This window comes from Eleutherodactylus coqui, chromosome 1 (assembly GCF_035609145.1).
Source record: "Eleutherodactylus coqui strain aEleCoq1 chromosome 1, aEleCoq1.hap1, whole genome shotgun sequence".
NCBI lineage: Eukaryota > Metazoa > Chordata > Amphibia > Anura > Eleutherodactylidae > Eleutherodactylus > Eleutherodactylus coqui.
Window position 1 is genome coordinate 450035688 of NC_089837.1, and position 23846 is coordinate 450059533.

Here is a 23846-nt window from a genome sequence, read left to right on the forward strand (position 1 = left end):
TCTCCAGAGCAGCACCAGTCCTCTGGAACGCACTACCAAAGGCTACCCGAGCAATCCAGGACTCGCAGAACTTCAGGCGTGCTCTAAAAACGCACCTCTTCAGGGAGGCATACCACATTCCCTAAACAAACCCCTCTGTACTCCGCCTGATAACATGCTCCCTGACCTACTGACTGCAATCCCTGCTAGCCATCATAAACCGCTCCTGCAGTCACACCGTTTCTGCTGTCACACGGCTAAATGTCTGACCATTGTTTATGTGTATAACATCCCTCACTCTCCACCTCGCCATACCGTGCACATCTCCAGCCCCTTTACCCTCTGTATCACCCCATTACTTGTAGTATGTAAGCTCGTTGGAGCAGGACCCGCACCCCTATTGTTTCCATCAACTGATTACTATATGTAACCGTGGTTCTGTAATGTTTGTATTTTGTCTTTTTGTATTCCCCCCTGTCTATGTAAGCGCTGCGGAATATGTTGGCGCTATACAAATAAAGTTTATTATTATTATTATTAGTACCAGAACCAACATCATAACATACATACAGAACCGGCACCAAGATCAATGGATATAGTACCAGAACCAATATAACCTAAACACAGAGCCAGCACCAAGATCAATGGTTATAGTAGCAGAACCAACATCATAACATAAATACAGGATCCGCACCAAGATCAATGGATAAATACAGCGCCAGAACCAACATCATAACATAAATACAGAACCAGTACCAAGATCAATGGATATAGAACCAGAATCAACATCATAACATAAATACAGAACCAGCACCAAGATTAATGGATATAGTACCAGAACCAATATAACCTAAACACAGAGCCAGCACCAAGATCAATGAATAAATATAGCACCAGAACCACGCTCATTACATTGACAGCCGTCTCACACCAGCGTAAGCGTAAAACGCTGTGTGTATAACGCGTTTTACCGCTATTTGAGCCAGCAGTGAGCAGGCATATCGCTGAGTAGGGCAGCAATTTTGCGCTGCTCATGGCAGCGTATCTCACGCCCGCCGTCATGTGCAGTCTCACTTGTTTTTTAATTTCCTGCTTTTGTCACTTAGCGACGTTGCGTATAAACGCTGCACATACGCGATGTAATTTCATATTTACAGCATTTATTACGCGCCCATAGAGGACAATGGTGCGTAATATGCAGTAAAATAAAACATGCTGCGTTCTTTTTTACGCGCGTATTATATGAAATAAAAACACGCTAGTGTGAAGGGGGGAGGGGCTCGGTGAAAATCATTGTACTTTCATTAACTCCATTCACTGCATAATACATGATGACATTACGCTCATGTGAGCCTGCCCTAAGAGTGCATTGACACGGATGGGTGCGTACTTCAGTCCGTGAATACCCAGCATCGTCACTGGGCCAAATACGCTGCTGCCCAGTTACATCTTCTTACTCGCACAAGTATGCGTCATATTCACGCGCCTAAAGTTTAAAAAAAAAAAAAAACGCACAGAAAAACATTGTATAAAAACGCAACAAACGCACAGGCTTCTACACTGCGTAAAACGCACCAAGATGCGGCATGCCATATTTTTTCATGCGATCGCACAGCGCATGAAAAGGTCTGCTCAAGTGCAGAAACCCATTAACCTCAATGGCGTCTATTCACTGTGCACAAAAATAGTGTAATAGCGTATTTCCGCAGGTGTGAACGAGCCCCGAGGGGGACGCTGGCTGTCCTGTCACGTGATCACTATTCCGATGCCGGGGTCCCAGCTGCAGACACTGGTTGTCGGGTACGTGCAATCAGATTGGGACAATTTTCTAAGCCATGACTGCTGTCCTCTAGCAGGCGCACTGCCGGCCGGCGCCGCTGATCTCCTGGGCTGGAGTGACTGCAGCGGGCCTGGCCCTTTAAATGACTCCGCGTGCGGTGATGGGGAAGCAGTCATGTGACCCTCCGTCACCGGAGCACCCCTTGTTGGCCGGGTGACAGTTTCTCTGTTTGTGCTGCTGCTGCACGGTCCCGGGATCGGTGCTGGACGGGCCGGTAGGTGCGCGCAGTCCTGGCAGTGACGGCCCTGGCTTAGTCACGGGCCTGTGTATCGAGGAGAGGCCGAGGATGCAGCGAGGCCTACTGCTGCCTATAGAGCTCGGACATGGGGGTGCGGAGGATACATGGGGGTGCTGCAGGGACCGAGGTGACCAGTATATATACATGGGGGATGCTGCAGGAACTGAGGTGACCATTATACATACATGGGGGGTGCTGCAGGGACTGAGGTGACCATTATACATACATGGGGGGTGCTGCAGGGACTGAGGTGACCAGTATATATACATGGGGGGGGGGCTGCAGGGACTCAGGTGTACCTTATATACACATGGGGGGTGCTGCAGGAACTGAGGTGACCATTATATATACATGGGGGGTGCTGCAGGGACCGAGGTGACCATTATATATACATGGGGGGTGCTGCAGGGACTTAGGTGACCATTATATATACATGGGAGATGCTGCAGGGACCGAGGTGACCATTATATATACATGGGGGGTGCTGCAGGAACTGAGGTGACCATTATATATACATGGGGGGTGCTGCAGGGACCGAGGTGACCATTATATATACATGGGGGGTGCTGCAGGGACTTAGGTGACCATTATATATACATGGGGGGTGCTGCAGGAACTGAGGTGACCATTATATATACATGGGGGGTGCTGCAGGGACTGAGGTGACCAGTATATATACATGGGGGGGGCTGCAGGGACTCAGGTGTACCTTATATACACATGGGGGGTGCTGCAGGAACTGAGGTGACCATTATATATACATGGGGGGTGCTGCAGGGACCGAGGTGACCATTATATATACATGGGGGGTGCTGCAGGGACTTAGGTGACCATTATATATACATGGGAGATGCTGCAGGGACCGAGGTGACCATTATATATACATGGGGGGTGCTGCAGGAACTGAGGTGACCATTATATATACATGGGGGGTGCTGCAGGGACCGAGGTGACCATTATATATACATGGGGGGTGCTGCAGGGACTTAGGTGACCATTATATATACATGGGGGGTGCTGCAGGAACTGAGGTGACCATTATATATACATGGGGGGTGCTGCAGGGACTGAGGTGACCATTATACATACATGGGGGGGGTGCTGCAGGGACTGAGGGGACCATTATATATACATGTGGGGTGCTGCAGGGACCGAGGTGACCATTATACATACATGGGGGTGCTGCAGGGACTGAGGGGACCATTATATATACATGGGGGGGGGGCTGCAGGGACTCAGGTGTACCTTATATATACATGGGGGGTGCTGCAGGGACTGAGATGACCATTATATATACATGGGAGGTGCTGCAGGGACTGAGGTGACCAGTATATATACATGGGGGGTGCTGCAGGGACTCAGGTGTACCTTATATATACATGGGAGGTGCTGCAGGGACTGAGGTGACCATTATACATACATGGGGGGTGCTGCAGGGACCGAGGTGACCATTATATATACATGGGGGGTGCTGCAGGGACCGAGGTGACCATTATATATACATGGGGGGTGCTGCAGGAACTGAGGTGACCATTATATATACATGTGGGGTGCTGCAGGGACCGAGGGGACCATTATATATACATAGAGGGTGCTGCAGGGACTGAGGTGACCAGTATATATACATAGGGGGTGCTGCAGGGACTGAGGTGACCAGTATATATACATAGGGGGTGCTGCAGGGACTGAGGTGACCATTATATATACATAGGGGGTGCTGCAGGGACTGAGGTGACCAGTATATATACATGGGGGGTGCTGCAGGGACTCAGGTGTACCTTATATATACATGGGAGGTGCTGCAGGGACTGAGGTGACCATTATACATACATGGGGGGTGCTGCAGGGACTGAGGTGACCAGTATATATACATGGGGGGTGCTGCAGGGACTCAGGTGTACCTTATATATACATGGGAGGTGCTGCAGGGACTGAGGTGACCATTATATATACATAGGGGGTGCTGCAGGGACTGAGGTGACCATTATACATACATGGGGGTGCTGCAGGGACTGAGGTGACCATTATACATACATGGGGGTGCTGCAGGGACTGAGGTGACCATTATACATACATGGGGGTGCTGCAGGGACTAAGTCCTATAGACAGTGCCCCATCATACATACATGCACACAGCACTGCCATCTGCACCCCAATGAATCTAACAGTAGCAGCTGCCCGCACCTCCAACACCAGCCCGGGCCGCTGCGCTATGGTCAGCGCTTCCTGTAGTGACCGCAGCACTGGGGATCAGCTGATCGCCGGGGATCCAAGTGGCGGGTTCCTGACCGTCATCTATAGCAAAAATAAAAATTTCCCAGAATGCCCCTGGAAGTTGGTCGTAACTTAAGGCCGGCTTCACACAGGCGGATTTGCATTGCGAAATCTGGAGCGGGCGTCTGCCTCCGGATTCCGCAACAAATCCAGCCCATAGCGTGCTCTGACAATGCGCAATTTCCTGCCCTCGAGCAGGAATCATTGCGATTTTCCGCTCGCGGGGGAGAAATTGCTGCATGCTGCGATTTTGTCAGGGCTACGCACGGAGGGCTTCCATTGAAGTCAATGGAAGCCGTCCGTCCCGCGGCCACTCTGCTATCATCATCAGAATGGTCGTAGGGGCCACATCATCGCCATAATGACGGCGCAGCGTCGTCTGTACTGTGCATGTGCACTGTCCAGCACATCGGCAGCAGAGGAGAAGACACCGGACAGATGTGCAGGGATCACCAGCCGGGCACTGGGTTGAGCCTTGCTGCGGGATCCCGCATGCAGGGTCCGACCCGGCTGTGTGCAGGCGGTCTTGGGCTTCATGTCCACGCCATGCGCAAATTTGTTTCTGCGGATTTCTGCAGCTGGTGCATCGCGAGTCATCATTAAATTCAAATTAAAATGTCCGCAACCTCTCCTCCCTAATTGGTTTTAACCTTCAAATTCGCAAATGTATTTGCGGATGCACTGCAGATCATAAACTCCCCCAGAGATGAATGGCGCAGCCGCACGTGATCCGCGGTAAAATAGAGCATGCTGCAATTTATTATCCACAAGTGGCATCTGCAAATCAAATAAAAACAAATCCGCAGGTGTAACATGAAGTGCGGACGCCCCATGCTTCGCTTGCTCATCTGGTACAATCAGACCCCTAGGGCTCCTTCGCGCAGCCGGATTTGCGCACGTTCCGCAGAGAACCCATTGATATCAGTGGGCTGCTTTACATGCAGGTGGTTTTCCTGGATTTGTTCTGACAGTGTATTTCCCTGCAGGATTTGTGAAGCACAATGATCTGACGGCACCTACTGTGAGACGGTAAGTGATACAATCTATCCCGTCTGTTTAAAATACGCCGAAGGGCCACTTTATAAGAGACACCAGCTCTTTCTTCATTGGTGCTTCTCTGTATGCAAATTAGACACATGACCCTGCGGCTGCAAATCAATAAGCTTTCAGCGTGGATCAGTTTTAGTGTGAATCCACGTTAGAATGGGAAAACCCAGCGATCTGATGTCCAAGTCTACACAAGCAGGGGCTATAAAAGCACAAGCAGTTCCCGTACCGTTAGTGTCAGAGAGAAACAAAGTGACAAGACTGCAGGGGGGAAGAACTGGATCACTGAGCAGTGGAGAAACATCTCCTGGTCAGATGAATCCAGATTGCTGCTGCACCGTGCTGATGGGAGGTCAGGAATTTGGCGTGAGCAGCATGAATTGATGAACCCTTCCTGTCGGGTGACAACAGTTCAGGCTAGTGGAGGGGGAGTAATGGCGCGGGGAATGTTATCTTGGCACACCCTGGGTCCTCTGATACCTGCGGGTGGACGCAACAATGAATTGTTGCAATTCTAAAGGACGAAGAAGGTCTAAGACTGGATTCACACCTGCGTTAGGGTCAGTTCGGGGTTTCTGTCTTTCTGCTCTGTTTTTGGAGGAGAGGAACTGAAATAAAACAGAAATAAACTGACCTGTTTTTCCCCACTGATTTCATTGGGGTTTCAAAAAAAACCCAAAAACGGAAAGGCTTCAGTCAATTTTTTTGGACCTGATGGAATGGAAGTAAATGAAAGCTCATTGCTCAATTTGTTTTTCATTTTTTTTTTTTTTTTTTTCACTTTCTCTTCTCCAAAATTGGAACAGAGAGACGGAAACCCTAAGGCCTCATGTCCATGGGGAAAATCAGGCCCGCCGCAGATTCTTTATGCAGAATCCCGCACCGGGTCCTTCCTTTCCCGCGGACATGAGTCCTAAAAAGAAGAATTACTTACCTGCCCGGACGCTGCGGATCTGCCCTCCGTCGCAGCTGGATCTTCTTTCTTCGGCCCGGCGGATGTGCTCGGCACACCGGCAGCGTGCCGCGCGCATGCGCCGTGCACACTTTTTTTTTTTTAACTCCTGCTCTCCCGCGCCAGAGAGCAGGAATTCAGCTGCAGGTGTGCCGCGGATCCAGACTGCTTCCATAGGCTTCAATAGAAGCCTGCGGGAGCCGTCCACACGGGAGACCAGCACGAAAATGGAGCATGCTGCGGGTGTTTTCCCGCACACGCAATTCGCGCCTCAAGGGAAAATTACATCTGCAGGTATTTAATTACCTGCGGGTGTCCAATGCATCCCTATGGGGCGCGGATCACGCGTGTGGGACACCCGCTGCGGATCTGTCCCCGTGGACATGAGGCCTAATTTAGGTGTGAAAGGGGCCTATGGCACTACTAGATGGATGTCTGTGATAAAGTGGCAACTCTGTGTCTGTTGATGGAGCGCAGTGCTACATTTTGCTCTACTACAGAACATCATACACATTGTTTATAAACATTAAGGTCACTTCACACCTGGCAGACTTACAGAACATCGCCCTTGATTGTCCGATTCATCTGGATGGTGCTTGTAGAAATCTGTGCACTTGTCTCCATAACACCCGCATTCAGATGTGCGCAACTGATTTTTGGTCACAGAACTTTCTGCAACCAATCTGCCGCGTGTGAATTTGCCTCTTTTAGACCGCCTGCACACGGGCGGATATGCATTGCGGAATCTGGAGCGGGCGTCCACCTGTGGTTTCCACAGCAAATGCCGCCCATAGCATGCATGTTCCATTTTTGCACGTATTCCATGCGGGCGGCTTCCATTGAAGGCATTGGAAACCGTCTTGTCCGTGGCCCTTCCGCAACTGACATTGCAAAAAGTCGCAGATTCCGCGTCATCGCTGTGAGATGACGTGGAAAAAGCGGTTTTGAAAAAAAATCTGTACTGCACATGTCTGATGGTGAGCCACGCAGACCATCCGCAGTACAGATGAAGCAAAGCGAAAGCAGGTATGCGCGGACGGCGCTGTTGCCAGGGCCAGATTCCGCTGCGGGATTCTGCATGCGGAATCTAACCCGCCCATGTGCAGGCAGCCTTAACCACTGACGGCTAAACTAGCTTCAAAGGGACCCTGTCCACGCAGCATACTGAGCATGTAAGATCGCCACATTAATAAATCTGCAGAAACTAAGGGACTGTTTAAACCAGCAGAATTGTAAATGCAGCTGTTGACTATAATAATTGAATTCAATGGGAGCTTGTAGTACCAAAACAGGCCACAACATTGTGGACAGCGCTCTCTGCTTCTAGCACTGTCTGTCTTGATAGTGGACCCAAGGATCCTGAGCTGTGAACTCCCACCAATCAGCTATTGATGACCTATCCTGAGGATAGGTCGTCAATAGTAAAAGCCTTGTACAACACCTTTTAATTATAAATCTTCTATTGTTTTCCTCGAACAGCACCTGTGCAGATCTATGTGTCTCCATGGTAACAGACAACAAACAAAGGCTGTGTAGTCTGATCCTGCAGTCAAACTCCCATCTGTTTCCAACTTCATGCTAAAATACTTTTGGTGGTTTAAGAAAAAAGATAGGGGAGACATAGAAAGAGTATGACCGGAGCGTCAGACTATATAGGGGTTGCCTCTGTTATCATGGAAACAATAGTTCTGCATAGGAGCTGTAGACCCAAAACGATGGGACTTTTTCAATTAAAATCTATTGCAGAGTTGCTTAATGTTCAATGTATCAGGATGGTAAAAGACACTGAGGATTCGAGAAGGTGACTGTTATTGGTGACGACTCAATGGATTGCTTTGACTTTTTTCTCGTAGTCTGCACAATGTCTGGACTTCACTTGAAGAAAATAATTTGCCAAGCTGCAAATAATAGCAGGTACTATTTGGGAAGACACTTTGGTCTGTGTCACAGATCACTTAAGACCACAAGTTATCTGCCATGGAACACCATTGGATGGACGAGAAAAGGACTCCTGACAGTGGATGTAAAACCATACAGTACTACTGAAGAAGAGGTCTCCAAGAAGCCAAACCCTACCAAAAAAGTCAACCTCAATGCCAGGAAGGTGATTGGGCAAGTTGGCAGATTAATCCCCTATAAAATAATCCAGGTGTTAGATAGAGAAGGCAAGGACATGGGGAAGATGCTGAAAAGGGATGTGATACGCCTCATGGAGAAGGAGAACCTGAAACTAATATCCGTTTCGGAAAATGCAGAACCCCCGTTGTACAAGCTGCTAACTGGTAAAGAGCTGTACGAAGAGCGGCTGAAACTACGAGAGAAACCGAGCCCCCGTATGTATTCAACATCACTTATTTCTCGGCCACCACTAGCTGGTCGTACACGTTATTTTGGCCATATTCTATAGTTCCAATGTTTAGTTTTTATTATCGTCGGTCGTTAGGGACTGTTCGCATCCCGCTTTAACCATCAATCATGCGTATATGTATTGGTACAAAGAAAAGTATTAAAACCTGTTGCTTCACGTACCCATTATAGAGTTGTGGATGTATTTTTGTGGGTCAGGCATCCCGATGCAAAAGTGGGAAACAGTGAGAACACCGATCCACTACTGTTAACCCCTTACATTCTACAATCAATGTTGATTGTGGCATGTAGGAGGTTCACAGAGGGAAGGCGCTCCGTCTGTGACGTCATCGACCCTCTGCCATGTAGTCGCGGAGGGTTGATGAATTGCCATGGCCAGTCAATGGCATCCTGGTCTGCCTTGGCCTATAATTGCTGTCATAAGCGATAATGCATTGCAATACGAAGGTAGTCACTTATCAGTGCATGAGCAGGTTCAAGTCCACTGCAGGGGTATAAAAATAAACTTTTTTGTAAACTCTTCCTTTTTTTGTTTGAAAGTATTAAAAAGCCACATGTTGGGCGTCGTCGCATCCATGGCGACCCATACAATAAATTGAGCACGCTTTGTAATGGGTATGACAAATACTGTTAACCCCTTAACAGGCTCTTTTTATTTCCATTTTCGTTTTTTCCTCCCCCCTTTTAAACAAATCGTAACTCCTCTATTTATCTATCGACGTCGCTGTATAAGGGCTTGCTTTTTGCGGGATGAGTTGTATTTTTCGAAGGCACTATTTAATATATATATATATAAAGACGAAAGCCCTGACTGACTGACGCGCCACTAATTCCCCAACTTCCCGATGTCGTAGAAACTTGAAATTTGGTGCAAGCATAGATTATGTCTAAAATAGGAAAAGTTAATGGGTCCCAACTCGATTATTTAATTCTAGCGCAAAAGAATTAGTGTCCAAATTTTACGTGCGTAATCTAATTCTCTCACTTCCCGATGTCATTTTATATGAAGGAAATGTCGCATGGTTACCTCCACGTGGTGTTTCCTGGGTAACGCAGAGAACTATGCAAAATGGTGAACATATTTTTTTCCTCGGTATCTCTAAAGTAACCACGACTTCATAAGATTTTCCGTGTGAACACCAGATAAACACCAGTACCAAATTAACTCGGGCGAAGCCGGGTATATCAGCTAGTATATGATATGTGTGACAGAATGGAACAAATAGAAACTATACCTCGCCACGCTAAAAACAAACCCTCATTCGACCATGTCGACGGAAAAATAAAAAGTTATGGCCTTTGAAAGGTTGAGATGAAAATACCCCCCAAAAAATCATCGCATCCTTAGGTCCAAAATATAGTGTCACTAAGGGGTTAAAAAAAAGTGTTTAACTACAAAACTTTATTAGAGAAGCTTTACAGTGAAAAAGTTTGGAAAACTGGGGCTAAGTGCGACCTTGTAGTTATGAAACAAAAACAGAATTTTGGGATGAACCTGACTGCGCCGTTTATTGAAACAACCACCAAATATTCCGCGTTTTGAGGCTGCTTGGTTATTCTTGCACCACATGTGCACCGATAAGTAACTGTCAGAACCGGCAACTCTCGGGGCCGCCGTGCCCGCACCACCGGTCCGGCCACCCGGGGTACAGGAGCGCGGCGCAGAGGTACCCCGGTTCTTGTGATCTCCCCGGGCCGCTGTAAGACTGGTCGCCGCCGGGTTGCTAGGGAGGCAGCTGGTGCTTCTAGTGTCCTGACTACCAGGCTGGCTTCCCTAGTAACTGTCTGTGCAGCTAGACTGGGGGCGTGTCCCCAGCACCGCCCTGATTAGCCCTGCTGCTGTCAGGCTCCCCGCCCCAATCAGCTTCTGGGGCGGGAGCGCTGACAGCATTTAAATAGGTGTGTTTTCCTCTCAGGCCTCGCCAGTGTTAGTTTGGTTCTCCAGCTGCACCCGCGTTTATCCTGACTGCTCTTGTGACCTCGGCCTTTCTGACACCTGCTTTTGGACTTGACTACGTTTTTGCCTGACCCCTCCGTACTGCGTACCCTCTTGTTGCCTACCCGGATTGTCTGACCATTCTACCGTTGCTTGTCTCAGTGTCTGTTTGTCTCCCGTGTCCCGCTTCCCTAGTGAGGGTAGGGACCGTCGCCCAGTTGTCGCCCTGGGGGTTAGCCCAGGGGGGCAAGTAGGCAGGGACAGGGGTTGCGGGATATCTCAGGGACCCCCATATCCCGGACACTGTCCTGACAGTAACACTGGCCGAACTAAGGTCAGACCCTTGCATCCGCCCGGCAACTTTGAGCCCCTCGATGGAGGCCGTGGCGGCTTTAGCGAACCAGGTCCAGGTCCTTACGACCCTTGCCCAGGACCTAACAGCCCGCTTGCAGCCACGGGAACAAGTGGCAGCTGCAGGTCCCATGCAGCCCTCGTCCGCTCCAGGAACGATGTCAGAACCTCGAGCCACGCTTCCGGATTGCTTCTCCGGAGAGAGAGATCAGTTTTTTGCATTTAGAGAGAGCTGCAAGCTCTACTTTGATCTCCGCCCCCACTCCTCTGGTACTGAATACCAGAAAGTGGGAATCGTAATTACCCGCCTGAGGGGAGAGCCCCAGAATTGGGCTTTCTCGCTACCAGCTGGCTCTCCAGCCCGACTATCCCTTGACGCCTTTTTTTTCGCCCTGGGTCAAATTTATGACGAACCCGACCGGGCGGGCTATGCAGTCTCCAAACTTCTGGCCCTGCGCCAGGGTTGTAAGATGGCGGAGGACTACTGTTCCCAATTCCGTCAACATTGTACGGAATCCCGGTGGAACGATGCCGCCCTAAAAGACTTATTTTTGACCGGTCTGTCTGAGGGTCTCAAGGACCTACTTGTGGCCCACCCAGAGCCTAAAACCCTGGAGCAAGCCATGTCGCTGGCTATTCGAGCCGACCGACGTTTGAGGGCCAGACACGCCGCTCGGACCACCCCACTCCCCACGTCTACTTCTTCGACTGACCCGACCGTTTACCCTCCCACCACCGAGGCCATGGAGCTGGGAGCTGTGAACCCCGAGCAACGACGGGAACACCGCCTGAAGAAGAACCTCTGCTTCTACTGTGGGGAGCCGGGTCACCGCATTGCTACCTGCGCTAAGAAGCCACGGCAGGAAGAACTCCCGCTCCTAGGCAGTTATCGGGGGGACTGTCTAGGAGCCAAGGTACTCCCTGTGTTGTCCAAAATGTTAGTGCCTTGCACCCTAGAATTTCATGCTTTCCACCGTACTGGGCAAGCCTTTGTTGATTCGGGGGCTGCGGCTAATTTCGTTAACTTTAATTTCGTTGCTCAACTGTCCGGGGTTTTGTTACGTTTAGAAACTCCGATTCTGGTTTCAGGAGTGGACTCCACTCCTTTGCAAGCAGGGGTGGTTAATCTGGTAACCCCTGAAGTAAGGTTTACTATAGGAGCCTTACACGTGGAAACCTGCACCTTTCTAGTGATGAGAGATTTGTCTGTGGACGTCGTCCTAGGCCTCCCCTGGCTCCGGGAGCACAACCCGGTAGTAAATTGGGACACGTTGGAACTGGTAAAGTGGGGTCCCCGCTGTGCCAACCACCTTTGTGCGGTGAAGGTGGGAATCTCCACCTGCGAGGGGAGCCCCCTACCAGAATACCTCTCCGAGTTTTCTGACGTGTTCTCCAAACAATTATCTGAAGCTCTGCCCCCTCATAGGGAATGGGACTGTAAAATAGACTTGATTCCTGGGGCCAAACTTCCTAAGGGCCGCATTTATAACGTTACGGTTCCAGAGAGAGAATCCATGAGGGACTACATCCAGGACAGCCTGGCCAAGGGGCACATCCGGCCCTCAGAATCCCCGGTGGGTGCCGGGTTTTTCTTCGTTGAGAAGAAGGATGGGGGTCTCCGGCCCTGTATTGACTATAGAGAGCTAAATAAAATCACAGTCCGAAACCAGTATGCTCTTCCACTCATTCCTGACCTCCTCAACCAGGTCGCTGGTGCCCGATGGTTTTCTAAACTTGATCTCAGGGGAGCATACAACCTCATCCGCATTCGGGAGGGGGATGAGTGGAAAACCGCCTTCAATACGCCCCTCGGGCATTTTGAATACCTAGTTATGCCTTTTGGATTGTGTAACGCCCCCGCCATTTTTCAGGGGTACATGAACTCAGTGTTTCAGGATATCATGGGGGTGTTCGTGGTTGTATATCTAGACGACATTTTGATTTTTTCCTCCGACTTGCCGAGTCACCATACTCACGTTCAGACTGTGCTAGCTCGACTCAGACATAACAAGCTGTTTGCTAAACTCGAGAAATGTGTTTTCGGGGTACAAAAGATATCATTTTTGGGGTATATCATCACGCCATGCGACTTCCAGATGGATCCTGAAAAGGTGAAGGCCATCACGGAGTGGGCTCAGCCAGGGTCGTTGAAAGCCCTTCAACGCTTCCTCGGCTTCGCCAACTACTATCGCAAATTCATTAAAGACTTCTCCGTGGTGGCTAAACCTCTAACGGACCTCACCAGAAAGGGGGCAGATGTGAGGACCTGGTCTTCTGAGGCTCTGAGGGCCTTCAATACCCTAAAGGCGGCGTTCTCGTCTGCACCTGTCCTAGTACAACCGGATCTGTCCAGTCCTTTTGTGGTGGAGGTAGATGCCTCTGAGTTTGGTGTGGGAGCGGTACTGTCCCAAGGTCCCTCCACTCTCACCAACCTTAGACCGTGTGCCTATTTTTCTAGGAAGTTTTCGTCCACCGAACGGAACTATGATATAGGCAACCGGGAATTGCTGGCGATTAAGTGGGCTTTCGAAGAGTGGAGGCATTTTTTGGAAGGAGCCCATCACCAGATTACGGTACTCACTGACCATAAAAACCTCACTTATCTAGATTCCGCTAAGAGGTTAAATGCTCGGCAAGCCCGCTGGGCCTTGTTTTTCTCTCGGTTCAATTTTGTTGTTACCTATAGACCCGGTTCTAAGAATATCAAGGCTGATGCCCTGTCTAGGAGTTTTGGTTCTCCGGAACCTTCCGAGCCGGAGCCTGAGAGCATTCTCTCCCCCGGGGTGGTCCTCGCTGCTGTCTCCTCCGACCTTTCACCTCTCATTCACGCCGCTCAACAATCTGCTCCTGAAGCCCTTCCGGAAGGCAAATTATTTGTCCCGTTGTCACTGAGATTGAAAGTGTTAGAGGAGACACATGCTTCAGTCCTAGCTGGACACCCCGGTATCAGGGGTACTCTGGAGTTAGCGGCCAGACTCTATTGGTGGCCGCACATGGCCAAGGATGTACGGGTATTTGTGTCCGCGTGCCCGGTTTGCGCAAGGGGGAAGAACCTCAGGAGACGTCCTGAGGGGCCTCTTCTGCCCTTGCCCATTCCGTCCAGGCCATGGTCCCATTTGTCCATGGATTTTATTACTGATCTGCCATCCTCGCTGGGGAATACGGTCATTTGGGTAATAGTTGACCGTTTCTCCAAAATGTCTCATTTTGTTCCACTTGGCAAGTTGCCTAACGCCAAACTTTTGTCTGAGATGTTCATCAAGGAGATTGTTCGGTTACATGGCATCCCCGAGGATATTGTGTCTGATAGAGGGGTTCAGTTCGTCGCTCGCTTCTGGCGAGCCTTCTGTAAAAATCTAAACGTTAATTTGTCCTTTTCCTCCGCTTTCCATCCCGAGAGTAACGGACAAACGGAACGGATGAACCAAGAACTTATCCAGTATCTGCGACTGTTTGTCTCTGATAACCAGCATCAGTGGGCCAACTACTTACCTCTCGCCGAATTTGCTATTAACAACCATGGTAACTCGTCGACCCAACTGTCACCTTTTTTTTGTAACTATGGGTTCCATCCCCGGTTCTCGCTTTCTACTCCTTTGGTCTCGAACAATCCGGCCGCCGACATATCCGCCGAAGAACTGTGCACAGTTTGGGCCCAGGTTCGTAAGAACCTTCAGGGTTCCCAAGAGAAACTGCGTAAATACGCAAATAAAAGACGTACTATCTCTGCACCTTTTGTGGTCGGGGAGCAGGTTTTATTATCATCTAAGAATCTGAGACTTAAGGTTCCCTCCCTGAAACTTGCTCCTCGGTTCATTGGCCCATTTACGGTTTCTCAGGTTATCAACCCGGTGTCATATAAGTTGGCACTTCCTGACCCCTGGAAGGTCCACAAGGTTTTTCACAAGAACTTGCTTAAGAAGTATGTGACTCCAGTTCTCCCCACCCAGAACCCGCCTCCTCCCTCTCTGGTACAGGGGGAACTGGAGTATGAAGTAGAAAGGCTTGTGGATGCCCGACGGGTTAGAGGTGGGCTGCAGTACCTGGTCCACTGGAGAGGATTTGGCCCTGAGGATAGGACGTGGGTCCCTGCCAGGGACGTTCATGCGCCACGCCTAGTCCAGGCATTCCACAGGGCTTTCCCGCTTAAGCCCGCACCTGGCCATGGGGGTCCGGTGTACCCCCGTAGAAGGGGGGGTACTGTCAGAACCGGCAACTCTCGGGGCCGCCGTGCCCGCACCACCGGTCCGGCCACCCGGGGTACAGGAGCGCGGCGCAGAGGTACCCCGGTTCTTGTGATCTCCCCGGGCCGCTGTAAGACTGGTCGCCGCCGGGTTGCTAGGGAGGCAGCTGGTGCTTCTAGTGTCCTGACTACCAGGCTGGCTTCCCTAGTAACTGTCTGTGCAGCTAGACTGGGGGCGTGTCCCCAGCACCGCCCTGATTAGCCCTGCTGCTGTCAGGCTCCCCGCCCCAATCAGCTTCTGGGGCGGGAGCGCTGACAGCATTTAAATAGGTGTGTTTTCCTCTCAGGCCTCGCCAGTGTTAGTTTGGTTCTCCAGCTGCACCCGCGTTTATCCTGACTGCTCTTGTGACCTCGGCCTTTCTGACACCTGCTTTTGGACTTGACTACGTTTTTGCCTGACCCCTCCGTACTGCGTACCCTCTTGTTGCCTACCCGGATTGTCTGACCATTCTACCGTTGCTTGTCTCAGTGTCTGTTTGTCTCCCGTGTCCCGCTTCCCTAGTGAGGGTAGGGACCGTCGCCCAGTTGTCGCCCTGGGGGTTAGCCCAGGGGGGCAAGTAGGCAGGGACAGGGGTTGCGGGATATCTCAGGGACCCCCATATCCCGGACACTGTCCTGACAGTAACATCTGCTGCCATAGCTGTATGTGTAACAGGAAGAGGCATGTAGCCTCAAAACGCATTATATGTGCTGCTTCTTTCAGTAGACAGAGGAGTTCATCCCCAATAACAGGTCACTCCTAAGCCCAGGTCTGCATCTACATCCTGATTATAGTGAGGCCTCGCCTGTGCTGGCAGCGCTTCAACCAATTATTTTGGCACCATCATCCACAAACTCCTTGGCCTCGCGCCACTCCTAAGAGAGTAGGTGCTCCACTATTCCTCTTTTACGCTGGGCAGCAAAGATAGTCCCGGAACTATCTTTGTGCCCGGAATACGTCAACAGCTGCATGTTCTCCTATGGGAGCCAATGACAGCGGACAGAGAAGGGAGTTTAGCAGCGTGACTGCTAAACTCCCTCCCCCTTCTGTCCTCCTCTCTGGCTGCTTGCAATGGGAGGGGGCTGAGCTAAGCTTCGCCCCTCCCGATGCTGGCTTTAGGGAAAGGCAGGTGCTTAGCTCCAACCCCGTCCCGCCCACTCCCATTGCAAACACCCGGAGGGAAGAGGAGGCAATGGCATTGCGGCCTCAGTGTATATGCGCCTGGCCTGTGCCATCTGAACGGGCGCACAAACGTTAGATTTGTGCGCCCGTTCACGCGTTTTTACGGTGCCGGCAGGCACACGTAAAAACGCCTATGCTCATGGGAAAGAACCCTAAAAGGGCATTTAAAAAATTGGTTCCCTATCCTCAAGATAGACCGTCATTCCCCGATCAGTGATCACTTCAATGGGACAAGCCTGAGGTACTCAGAATGGCTCCTTCACACTGGGTGATAAAATCACGCGTTTTTTGAGCGATGCGCGTGAAAACGCAGAATAATGAAACCAATGATTTTCAAAGGTTTCATTCCCATTTGCCAAGTTTTCAAAAAATTGCAGCATGTCCTTTCTTTTTGCGTTTTTTTTTTTTTATCTCTCACATTTCCCTATGGAGCCTCTTTTTAATTGCATTGCAAAGCACGAACTTGCGATTTTCGTGCAATGCGTTTTTAACATTAGGAACTCCTATTGCGATAGAAACGCAAGCGGCAGTGATATTTTTGCAAGAAAAAGCATTGCCGACGCTCGGACATCTCATGAGCAAAATTGCAATATTTTTTTTTTTTGGCCATGATTTTCTCGCGGCAAAATCGTGATCGCCAGTGTGAAGGAGCCCTAATAAAGCATCTTGAGTGTGAGCACGATATAAACATTATATAGGCTGCATCGCTCACTGGAGCACCTCAGCCCTTTTCTATCAGCTGATTGGCAGGGATGCTGAGCCGTGGACTGCCACTGATCAGATGTTGACGACCTATCCTGAAATGCAGAACACCCCCAGAAGAGTAAAACGACTGCTTCTACTTTTCCTAGTAACCCAAACTTATAGCATTTCTAACAATATACTATACATTCTTCTGCTTTTGTTAAATATGTTGCAACAATGACAACATAACCTTCAGCAAAACGTACTTGTCTACAAGCCAGGTTACATTATTGTCGGCTGCGCAGCCCCGTTTACAGGAGGTGATGCGCCGCCAACAAATGATCATTTTTACGTCCTTGTAAGATATGCGACAAACCAGCATTTATTACAGTTTATAAACTCTTCTGCGACCACGAATCCTTTTCTACAGTACCCTCCTTCCATTCTGAACCCTTTTCCTTGTGCCTTACTATATATGGTCCTGGTGGTGTAATACGTGTGTTTTATTGCACAGGTCCCGTCCAGATCAAGGAGATGTCATTTCTCGCCAGCATTGCTCAACATGATTTAGATGTGAAAAGGAAACAGCTTATTCATTGGATTGAGAAAAAGCATCACATACGGATTTCTGTGCTGAACAGTCGCACTGATAATGGACCAGACAAGCTGGTAAGTGGCACTGTGGCTGTTAATGGGGTTGTACGTAGATTGACTTTTATCACCTATCCACAGAATACGTGATAAAAGTCTGACCAAGGAGGTCCCCTCTCTGAGGCTGGCATCGGTCCTGAGAATAGGTGGTGGTGGTGGGGGGGGGGGGTGCCATGGTTTCTCCTTCTCATCACTCGCTGCACCTATTCGTGGTAATTGAAAGAAGGAGGGATAGTCGCACCTGTGTGGCTCCACTTCCTTCATTTCAATGAGGCTGATGAAAGTAGCCGAGTACAAGCGCTCAGCTATCTCCGACAGTCCATTGAAGATGAATGGAGCGGCACCACGTATGCTTGACCACCGCTCCATCCAATCTCTTCCTCACTCTGGCGGGGTTCAGAGAGAGTACAGTGAGGACCCCTGTTCTCGGGATCAGTTGGAGTCTCATTGGTGAGACCCGCACTGATCAGACTTTTATCACCCTTCATGTCAAAGTCCGTCTCGGTACGACCCACTTACAGAATGTCTAAACCTAAAAGAATAATGATCCCAGGTCAGCATAACTCATTGAGCTGTCCTCTTGTCTTGATGAGACAGCCAATTTGTTTTTCGATAAAGCTGTCCCAACTGACTTCCGAAACCCCTGGTAAATGGCTGAAATGTCACCAAGCGACGCTGTAGCTGGCCGTACATTTCCTCTGCAGAGATGACCGAAAAACCATGTAGTAGTCGGCTTGGCGAAGTCCTCCAGAATTGGAGCTGCTTGTTGTTAGCAGCCTACTGCTCTGGCTAATGGACACGGGTTCCCAAGCCGGCATTCCATAAATGTCAAAGGTAGGAATGTCCCTTTAAGGGCTTAGTTACATGGGCGTTTTTTCGCACGATTTTTTTTGTGCGCATAACTGATGCGCTCAAATTGCTTTAAAATCCCTGCCTGCTGAATGGGCTGCCTCTGATTGGTCACAGTGCTCAGCCAATCAGAGGCAGCTCTCAGCTACTGAATGACAGCTGAGAGATGCCTCTGATTGGTCACAGTGCTCAGCCAATCAGAGACAGTACTCCCTCACCCATTCATGAATTCATGAATTTTAAATCCTGCCTGCTGAATACTACTGAAAGCAGTTCAGGAGAAGAGTTGCTGGACGCGGTTGAGCCCCGGCAGCTGCAAAAAAGGGGAGTATAGATTTAAAAAAATTTTTTTTTTACACTTTTTTAGGATGGTTTTCAGGGAAGGGCTTATATTTGAAGCCCTTCCCTGAAAATTAATACAGCGCTTGCCGGCAGTCCATTGCTTTCAATGGAGCTGGCTGTATTGCCGACTCTATTGAATTCAATGGGAGAACATCATTCTCCTCTGCCACAGCTGTGGCAGAGGGGAACGATCTTTAGTATATGTTCTCAATGGGGTTGGTGCTGCTGCTGCCGGCCCCATTGAGCGCACATACACAGAACACAACGATTTGTCGTAGAACGCAGTTACATGTGTTCTGCGAATCGTTGTGTCCTATAATTTTCGCCGCGTCCGATTAAAAAAAACAGACGTGATCGCTCCCATTGCAAAGCATTGGGTCTATATAGATGCGGTTCGCAAACGCAACTGTAAATCGAGTGAAAAAAAACCCCGTGTGACTAAGCCCTAACAGAGTTAATATGTTATTGTTTACGTTGCTACCCCCTTTACATTAAATTACTGTTGATGGACACCACAAGTTAGAACTGGTTCCAATTTTTTTATACCCATTTCTGTCTGGTAACTACTGACCAGCACAGAATTCGTTGCCAAAGGCTTCTGGTTTTTTTTTCGTCAACAGTAATGTGAATAGTAAGCTTTGTGTTGTAGCTTTCATGTACACTTGTAAGAAAAAGTGAACCCTTTGAAATTACTGCATAATTAGTAGTAATATGTGGTTTAATTGATGTCTAGGTCACAATTATAGACAAACACAATCTAACTAAATTAATAACTCCCAAACTGCTGTACTGTCCAAGTCTTCCACTGAGCACACTGGGTAAATATTTACCATGCATTGAGAAAAACTACGTAAACCCTTGCATTTAATGACTAGTAGATCCCCCCCCCCCCCTCCTTTACCAGCAATTGCCTCATCAAACGTTTCCTATAGTTGCAAATTTTGGATCATTCCTTACTGAAAATGTGTTTCAGTTCATCAATATTTCTGGGATGCTTTGCATGCACAGTCCTCTTCAGGTCATGCCACAGCATCTTGATAAGGTTAGGGTCAGGACTGTAGCTTGGCCATAGTGAAACACATCCTATTAAACCATTCTTTAGTTGATTTATGATACAGATAGTCCCCGACTTGCGAACATTCGAGTTACGAATTTCGCTAGATACGAACTATCTGTACAGTACAGTATGATGTAATGCTATGGCATTACATCATACTGTGCAGGGACCGGGCAGGCTTCTATCAAGCCTGATAGAAGCCTGTCCGGTCACATCGCGGTTGCTGGGCAGCCGGGGACCTCCTGAAAGGCCCTAGGGCTGTCTATGCAGAGCGCCTATCAAGCCGTGCGCTTGATGGGCACTCTGTATAGGCAGCCCTGGGGCCTTTCAGGAGGTCCCCGGCTGCCTAGCAACCACACAGCGTCCCGCGATCTCATCGTGGGACGCTGTACGGGACCCCTGAACGTCGGGTGCAGGCTGTTTCTTACAGCGGGCACCCAGCGGCAGCAGTTCTGACGAGCCGCGCCGCTCGTCAGAACTGTTAACACTTTAAATACCGCTGTCAGAGCAGTATTTAAAGTGTTAACAGTTCTGACAAGCGGCGCAGCTAGTCGGAACTGCTGCCGCCGGGTGCCCGCTGTAAGAAACAGCCTGCACCCGACGTTGTATGGAGCAGGATCCACCCGCGATCGCGCTCCATACAAGCATTTGTTCGACTTGCGAACAGGTTCCTGGAACGGAACCTGTTCGCAAGTCGGGGACTACCTGTATTATGATAAACATCTTCTCCATACCATGTATGGCATCTAAATGGTGTTCTGTTTATATTTACATGTGACAACTTTAGGTATGTACAGTATAGTCTTACATTGTGCACTCTTGCCATCGGTTGTAAAGAGTGTCATAGCACTCAGCTGGTGCCATCAGGCGGATACTGGTGCTGTTAGCAATTACTTCCCTTCATATTATAAAAGTGCTGGGATCCACCAACAGCGGCTTCTTCAGTCTAATGTGCATGGAGATAGCCCGACTTTTTTTCCAAATTCTTCTGTCAGAGGAAAGCAGGATACGGTTGACATGCCACCCAGGTTAACCGGGTGATATAGTACCGACGGTCAATTATCTCACAGCTACAAATGCCTATTTACTAATAAACTTCGCTTTTTCTGCTTCTTCCTAAGGTTGTTCTGCAGCAAATGATAGAAAGCATAATGGATTGTGCTACTTGCATGGTCCAACCAAAGGAAAGGCAAGACGGCAGAGCCATGGTTTGTGTCCTGCGGCCATTGTCTGACAAGGAGCTACATAAAAGCAAAATCAGACCAGCACTGAAAAAGCATGATGACACTGCTCCTGCTGAAGATGCCAATATAAAGGACACCCATAGCCCAGTCTCATAAAGGGCATATTAGTGACTCAATTTTGGACTCATGTGCAGCCCATTAAAAAGAGATATTTTCATTACAACGTTGTTTTAACGTGATTTACCATATTTTTCTAACTATAAAACACAATTTATAACAAGATAAAATCTTGCTGAAAAGCGTCTGCACCTTATTGTCTAGAGGCAGAGGGGTCTGGTAGATCCAGAGGCCCCTGATCGATGTCCTCATGATCTGACAGTGCGCTGCTCGATCATCGGGAGAACTCTGCAGACATACATACCGCGGCTGCACAGACTTCCCTATTATCACATATCCTTTCCAGGGTGCAGATCCTCCTCTGTACACACAGGGACAGATAATAGGAATGGTCAAGGTCTTGCAGTAGCAGCAGGACCATAAATGATGTCATAACCATGTGCCTAGGAGATTTGTCACTGGGAAGCAGCTAGAACAGGTAATGTATTACTACACTTCTATGTGGGGGTTTAGTGCTAATAAAATTACTGTTAAACATGACAACCATAGATGCCTGTGTGCAGCAGAGCCGCGCGCGTGCCTTGTGTGCAGCAGAGCCGCGCGCGTGCCTTGTGTGCAGCAGAGCCGCGCGCGTGCCTTGTGTGCAGCAGAGCCGCGCGCGTGCCTTGTGTGCAGCAGAGCCGCGCGCGTGCCTTGTGTGCAGCAGAGCCGCACACAAGGCTTGTTTAAGAAGTCTGACTTTGGCTTGAAGGAATGCTACCTTCCAATAGGTGGCGCTGTAGAAGTTTTATTCCACATTTATTAAATACATCTTATATAGTAAACTTGGTAGTTACGTGAGCTGATCACGAGCTCGCCCCATCAGCATCCAATCAAAATGTAATAAGTATTTCACTTCGAATCATAGTAAAGTTATGGCGTGCGCACATTAATAAGCATTTCATGGACAATTTATTTTCAGTGATGTAACAAAATAATAAAAGTGAGACGATGAAGCCTTGAAAGGGTACAACTATTCGTAACGCCAGTACGTCTGGAGTACATGATTACATTTGTCTAGTCCAACAGAACAGTTCATTATAAGGTGTGGACTTGCTGCTTGTTGCTCTGTGGTGCAGTAATGATGTAAAACAGCACTATTTCCAGGTTACTTGCACATTTTTAAATATTTCTTCCTGTAAACCTGGGCTGCGTCTTATAGTCTGAACACAGGACGTGAGTCATCGATAAACACTAGACTCCGGAAAATGACTGCAGTTTTACACAAATTATTAAGGGTTGCCCTTTGAGTGAAACACCCTGTATATACACTGCTGTTCGGACCAGATACCTTTTACTATCCATGTCTGCAGCGCGAGTACATCCAACGTATATAAAAAACAGTGATTAGAGAGTGAATGTTAGGGCAATTTTGGTTCATGATTCATACTCCGGCCCTTTCACACGGCCGAAGGGGTTTTTATGTGCACTCGGCGGCCTCATAAAAACGCAAGAACGGTGCACAAATCTAATTTTTTTTTTGTGCCTGTTCAGACGGCACGGGCCCTAGCGCATACAGGCCAAGCCCGCAATGCTGTTCAGCCTCCCCCCTCGTTGGCTCACCTCCTTTTTCCTCCCAGCTGTTTGCAATGGGAGAGAGCGGGGGTGAAGCTAAGCTCTCTCCCCACCCCTTGTCCGCAGCCAGCAATAGGAGTGAACAGGGTGGAGATTAGCTCTGCGACCATCCCGCCCCCTTCGATTGCAAACAGACGGAGGGGAGAAGAGGGAGGGAGTTTAGCAGTCACACTGCTAAACTCCCTCTCACCTCCCTTCTCTGGCCGCTGTCATTGGCTCCCATAGGAGCCCATGCAGCGGACGACGTATTCTGCCCCGAAAGATAGTTCCAGGACTATCTTTGCAGGGCAGTGTGAAAGCACTCGGCACTATATTAGGCGGCCGGGCACTTTCATAATGCGGAAATATGGTCAAGTGATCTGATGCATTGGAATCCAATGCATCAGATCATAGCGTATATACACGCTCATGTGAAAGAGGCCTCAATCTTCATTCAGTCTGATGCCAGATTTTCTCCCACTGACGACTACTTGTGTAATGCAGGAAATATTGAGCCTTTGCAATGTCCAATAAGTAGTCCTCTACTAATGTAAGTACTATGATTGTAGTAGATCTTACTACCTAGCCAAAAGAAGACAAAGTGGCACAGCGATCAGTAGGATCTGGATCTCCGCCGATTAGATATTGGTTGGGTAACCTAACAGTATGCCACCAGTGTCTACCCCTGACAACACAACTATTTTGCAACTTGAGGACAAAGCTTTTTCTTTTTTTACTACTGTATTCTGATATTTTTTTCCATCAATGTAGCCGTTATCAGGGTTTTTGTAGACACACTACACCAAAACATGAGTCGCAGCATAAGCAATCGCTATAAGGGCTCATTCACATGGCCGTGTGCGTAAAACACTGCATGGGTTACGCAGCATTTTACCGGTCAGTGTGAGCTGGTGGAGACCACGTATGGCAGCGAGTGCACTGCGCATGACCGCATATCTCATGCACGCTGTTATGCGCAG

The 23846-nt window shown here is 49.0% G+C and overlaps 1 protein-coding gene across 3 annotated transcripts; it reads left to right on the forward strand.

The window, feature by feature from the left end:
- The first annotated feature begins 1758 nt into the window (after nucleotides 1–1758).
- On the forward strand, nucleotides 1759–21379 carry MTIF3 (mitochondrial translational initiation factor 3). 3 transcript variants are annotated; one of them, XM_066583380.1, is made up of 5 exons: nucleotides 1759–1779; nucleotides 5318–5360; nucleotides 8184–8663; nucleotides 17588–17742; nucleotides 21094–21379. In XM_066583380.1, the coding sequence occupies exons 3-5, from the start codon at nucleotides 8192–8194 to the stop codon at nucleotides 21310–21312; spliced, it is 846 nt and encodes a 281-aa protein (XP_066439477.1). In that variant the 5' UTR covers nucleotides 1759–1779; nucleotides 5318–5360; nucleotides 8184–8191; the 3' UTR covers nucleotides 21313–21379. The 3 variants fall into 3 exon arrangements, with proteins under 3 accessions (XP_066439477.1, XP_066439460.1, XP_066439468.1); XM_066583363.1 differs by lacking the exon at nucleotides 1759–1779 and adding an exon at nucleotides 1892–2033; XM_066583371.1 differs by lacking the exon at nucleotides 1759–1779 and adding an exon at nucleotides 1922–2037.
- Nucleotides 21380–23846: the final 2467 nt, after the last annotated feature.